The sequence below is a fragment of the Cucumis melo genome, chromosome 10 (genome assembly GCF_025177605.1).
Source record: "Cucumis melo cultivar AY chromosome 10, USDA_Cmelo_AY_1.0, whole genome shotgun sequence".
NCBI classification, from domain to species: domain Eukaryota; kingdom Viridiplantae; phylum Streptophyta; class Magnoliopsida; order Cucurbitales; family Cucurbitaceae; genus Cucumis; species Cucumis melo.
The window spans coordinates 22877229-22882871 of record NC_066866.1 but is presented as its reverse complement, the minus strand read 5'-3'; the positions used below and the strand labels follow the sequence as shown (position 1 = coordinate 22882871).

The following is a 5643-nucleotide window of genomic DNA, read 5'->3' as shown; positions in this document are numbered from 1 at the left end:
TTTATTTTTTTATTTAAAATTTTAACAAAATATTTATCATCTTAAATGAAAATAAAATAAAATTTAAAACTAAGATAAAAATTGGAAAATAAACATTGTTAAATAGAAAAATAACAAAAAATTACAAATACAACAAAATCTATCTGTGACATAGACTTCTATCGCCAATAGACTCTTATGATCTATTAATAATAGACCAATATTTGCAACATGGTGGTATATTACTCATAGACTTTGATAGACTTTGTTATATTTACAAATTTATTAAAATGTTGTTGTATACTTAATTATTTTGAATCTAATTATTATATTTACGACTATCTGTAAAAGCGAAAGAGAATGACAGAGGAAACTTATCAACCGACTCACTCTCATGGGACGAGTGAAGGGATGAGGACAAATGGTGAACTAAAGTAAAATAAATTAAATTGCAATATTAAAATAAATTATCAACAATCGTCCTTCTGAACTACAAAACATTCCTAATAAGTTTTAAACCTTAAAATGACTTTATTTTACTAATAAGTTTTTTAAAATACAATATTTGAATAAATCAACCATACCAAAGGAAAATTTATATTAATATTGCAGTTTTAAAAACTATTTAACAAAACGATGTAGTTTCGAAAATATGGTAGTATTGCAATTTAGAAATTTTATATTAATATTGCAACTTAAAAGAGAAGAAACGTGCATTCCAAAAACAAAAAACTAAAAACCATATAGAATCAAAATAAAATTTTAGTATTTTCTAGCGTACATTAACATTAGTTAAAAATGAAAAATTATTTCAAAGTACTCTCTGTACTATTTCCAAACTTTCTCGAACCAAACAATTTTGGTGTTCGGAATAATACGTACATATATTCAAAAAATAAATACACATGTAGATTACAATAACGCCATAAGGCAATCAAATTCTAGACCTTCTACTTAAGCATTTCCCAGTAATCATAAAAAACTTGTTGGCCAACAGCATTATTCAAATAAACTCCATCTTGTCTTGCACTCCAAATACAAGTTCGGTTTCCACAATAATTGGTTACAAAATCAGGATCACTTTTAAAACTATCAAATTCTAAATACGCTATTTCCCATTCCAACTTACAATGAAAATCGGTCGTGGCAATCCAATTCCCTTTAAATGACCAATTTTGTTGTTCATTTGGGTACAATCTATGCAATCCCAAATCGTCGTCTTTCGAGTAGCAAGAACTATCTAAAATGTACGTAAGCAATTCGTTGTGAATCTCAACACGAAAACCTTCAAACGAGACGAGAGGATTATTTGGAAGCGGTAAATCTGGTTTTGGAACTCTGTTTTTTGGGGATTTTTTTTTGGCCATGGACGTTCTTAATGGAGTTAGGACCAAGATAACTAATAATAAGGTAAGTCGTAGTGCCATTGTTAAAGTTATCTCTATGGATGGATAAATGTTTATTTTATAGTGTATTTGTGAACGTTTTTAAATAGAGGGATTTTTACATTAGTGGTAGTGGTTGCTTGAGAAGCAATGTTAAAAATAGCAGGGGATTTGTGAAGATTTAAAAATAGAAATGTCTTGACCATGTCAAGTGTCCTTTTTTTTTTTTCCTTTCTATTTCTTTTTTTGTTTATTATTATGATTATTATAGCTTTTCTCAAAGGTATAACATCTACAAGATGAACTTAATTACAGTAATAAGGATTTGCACGTTCGTATAACTAAGAGTACCTTTGATTTTATCTTTAGAGTGTTTAATTTTAAAATAAGTTATGTTTTAGAAAGCAAGGTGGTTGTCAACCATTTAAAATAATCTTTGAAACGTTTTTAAAGTTTATTTTAAACAATTTTTCTTTATAAAAATGAATTTGAACATAAATTATGTTATGGGTTTTTCAAAAATATAATAAATTAGTAATTTAAACAATTATTTTATATTTTTGAACATAATTTTCTTTTATTTGAACATAATTTTCTTTTATTTATATTTTTTAAAAAACCACCTTGCTACCTAAAAAATAATTTTCAAAAGCATCCTATAGAAGAAAAAGAGAACTTGACCTACGAAGATAGACCTTTACGTGTAATAGACAAAAAGGAACTAGCCTTGAGAACAAAGGTGATTCCCATGGTCAAAATATTGTGGAATAATCATGGCATTGAAGAAGCTACTTGGAAAATTGAAGAACTAATGAAAGTCAAGTACCCATAGCTTTTCGCACAAATTTATTGAATTTCGTCCGACGAAATTCTAATAAGAAGGTAGTAGTTGTGAGACGCCGATTGCGTTTTGCCCTATGCAATGATATTCATATGAAATGAATGTTTAGTGCAATGAGACTCTAATTTAAAAGTAACTCACGTTTTGCGAGGAGGTTACGCAATTAAGAATGTTTATTGGAAAGATGTGATGCGGTAAACTATTAGGCATTTGAGTTACTTTTAAATTAGAGTCTCATTGCACTAAACCTTCATTTCATCTGAATATCATTGCATAGGGCCAAAACGCGATAGGCGTCTCACAACTACTACCTTCTTATTAGAATTCTGGCCTCGAAATTAAATAAATTTGTGTGAAAAGCTTCGGGTACTTGGCTTTCATTAGTTCTTCACTTTTCCAAGTAGCTTCTTAAATGCCATGATTATTCCACAATATTTTAACCATGGGAATCACCTTTGTTCTGAAGGCTTGTTCCTTTCTGTCTATTACACGTAAAGGTCTTTCTTCGTAGGTCAAGTTCTCGTTCACTTCTATAGAATGCTTTTGAAGTATATACGAGGGGTTTGGGGAATACATTCTCAACATGGAGACATGAAAGATATTATGAATCTTGGATAGTCTTGCGGGCAACTCTAACTTATAACCACTGGTCCCGCGCATGCTAGAATCTCATAAGGTCCTATGTAATGTGGACTTAGTTTTCCTTTCCTTCCAAATTTGATCATACCCTTCCATGGTGATAATTTTAGAAACAGTTTATCTCCAACCTCGAATTCCGGTGCTCTACAATATTTGTCTGTGTAGCTCTTCTACCTATGGCGGGCAATTTTCAAATTCTCTCTAATTACCATGATGATTTTAGTCGTTGCCTGGGCTAACTTGGGGTCGTAAAGCTTCCTCTCGCAACTTCTTTCCAACAAATCGGCGTTTTGAAATGACTTCCATATAACGCCTCGAAAGGAGCTATTTTAATGCTAGAGTGGTAATAGTTGTTATAGGCGAATTCAATCATGGAAAAATAATCATCCCAGCTTCGTTTGAACTATAGAACACGAGCTCTCAGATGTCCTCTAATGTTTGACTAGTTCTTTCAGATTGTCCATCTATCTGTGGATGGAACGTTGTGCTAAAATATTATTTTGTCCCTAAGGCTTCCGATAACTTTGGCCAAAATTTTGAAGTAAATCGCAGATCTCGATCTAAAACTATATACACCGAAGTTCCAAAATGGCTTTATAATCTTATGTACTTTTATTCAATGTGGGAGCTTGTAGATCTACCTGAAGGGGTGAAACCTATAGAGAAAGAGAGATTCAGCTGGGAAGGTGCGGGCCTTCAAGGCTAGGCTTGTAGCAAAAGGGTACACTCAAAGGGAAGGGGTTGACTATAAGGAAATTTTTTTCCCTGTTGCAATGTTAAAGTCTATAAGGATTCTCTTGTCCATAGCTACATTTTATGATTATGAAATATGACAAATGGATGTAAAGACTTCTTTTCAGAATGACAATCTTGAAGAGAGTATCTTTATGTCTCAACCCGAGGGGTTCATAACCCAAGGTCAGATGCAAAAAGTTTGCAATCTGAAATGATCTATTTATGGGTTTAAACAAGCATCTAGATCTTGGAACATTAGGTTTGATATTGCAAACAAATCTTATGGTTTTGACCAAAACATTGATGAACCTCATGTATACAAGAAAATCAACAAAGGTAAAGTAGCTTTCTTAGTACTTTATGTGGACAATATTCTTCTCATTTGGAATGATGTAGGATACCTAACTGACGTTAAAACTTAGTTAGCAACTTAATTCCAAAAGAAAAATTGGGAGAGACATAATATGTTGTTGGGATACTAAGCATATACTAATAAAATGTTGGTTCGATATTCAATGTAAAACTCTAAAAAGGAATTATTACCTTTCAAGCACGAAGTTCACTTGTTGAAGGAACAATGTCCTAAGATATCTTTAGGATACGTGACATATTCCTCATACCTTAGTTGCGGGCAAGTTAATGTATGTTATGCTCTACACTAGACTGAACATTTGTTATACAGTGGGAATAGTCAGTAGGTATCAATCTAATCCAGAGTTAGACCACTAAATGGCGGTTAAAATTATTCTCAAGTGTCTTAGAAAAACAAGAGACTACATGCTTGTGCATGGAGCTAAGGATTTGATACATACAAGATACACCGACTCTGATTTCCAAATCCTTATAAGGATTTTAGGAAATTTACGGTGGGATCAATGTACACCATAAGTGGGGGAGCTGTGGTATGGCATAACATCAAGCAAGGATACATTGTAGACTTTACTATGGAGGTTGAATATGTCGCTGCTTATAAAGCAACAAATGAAGCATGCAGTTTGGCTCAGGAAGTTCTTACATGATTTGGAAGTTGTTCCAAACATGAATATGCCCATCACTTTATATTGTGATAACAACAGCCACAAACGAGAAAAACACACAGGGAGGAAGTATCACATAATATGGGAGATTGTGCATTGAGGGGATATGATCATAACTAAGATTGCTTCTGAGTACAACATTGTTGATCCATTTACAAAGACTCACAACTAAACTGTCAAGGGTCATTTAGAATGTGTAGGTTTGCAACATATATACATTAGATAATCTAGGACAAGCGGAAGATGTGTAATGGATATGAGGATGCCCTGATTTATTGTATTTATATATATATACACATTTTATGTAATATAGTTGTACATTTTACCATTTCCAATATTTAGGGAATATTTTATTATGTACACCCCATAAATTACCACTAGACTAGAGTTTTAGTCTAAGTGCGAATTTGTTGGGTTTTATGTCCTAAAACTTGTAGATAGTAAAATGTAATTCGTTGACCGTTATTAATAAAGTGTTATTATTATAATTTCAATAAGCTTTATTGATTATATTATTAATTTTTTCTTAATAACCTAAATCCAATAAATTAACAATCCTAAGTTGGTTGATGAGTCTTGACAGTCTGTAGAAACTTACACGAATCGATGTTCGAGATATAACTTAAAGGGTTTATAGTATAGGAATAAGGCTAGGAACCCTATTCCTAGTAACACTATAGATACGACTCACTTTAAATTTAATAAAAATACAATGATCCAGCGCATTCGTGTAGGTGATATGCGAGTGAGAGGGTATCCTATGTCATGAGTTTGCATAAGACCAAACCACAAAATAGTAACCACTAGATGTAACTAAGTTAACTAATTAGATTTCTATTTCATTAGGATGACCTAGGTAACTTAGTCTTAATCCTGAGTGTATTATGAACTCCTATTCCAGAGGGATTGTCCTTTGATTGGTACGAGTGACGGTGGCCAAATTGTCGACTCAATATGCTTATCATTTTGGGGATAAGGTCGAGTGAGGAGCTAGAAGCATAATCACACGACATGGAAGCATAATCAC

General features: G+C 32.4%; 1 protein-coding gene across 1 annotated transcript; it reads right to left on the bottom strand.

Annotated features, from left to right (window-relative positions):
* Nucleotides 1–929: 929 nt before the first annotated feature.
* LOC127151177 (S-protein homolog 1-like) lies at nucleotides 930–1346 on the bottom strand. The gene has a single exon (XM_051090601.1). The coding sequence runs from the start codon at nucleotides 1344–1346 to the stop codon at nucleotides 930–932; it is 417 nt and encodes a 138-aa protein (XP_050946558.1).
* Between the last annotated feature and the right edge of the window lie 4297 nt (nucleotides 1347–5643).

Coding starts and splice junctions, on each gene's coding strand:
- LOC127151177 (XM_051090601.1), bottom strand. CDS start 1,346: ATGGCCAAAAAAAAATCCCCAAAAAACAGAGTTCCAAAACCAGATTTA.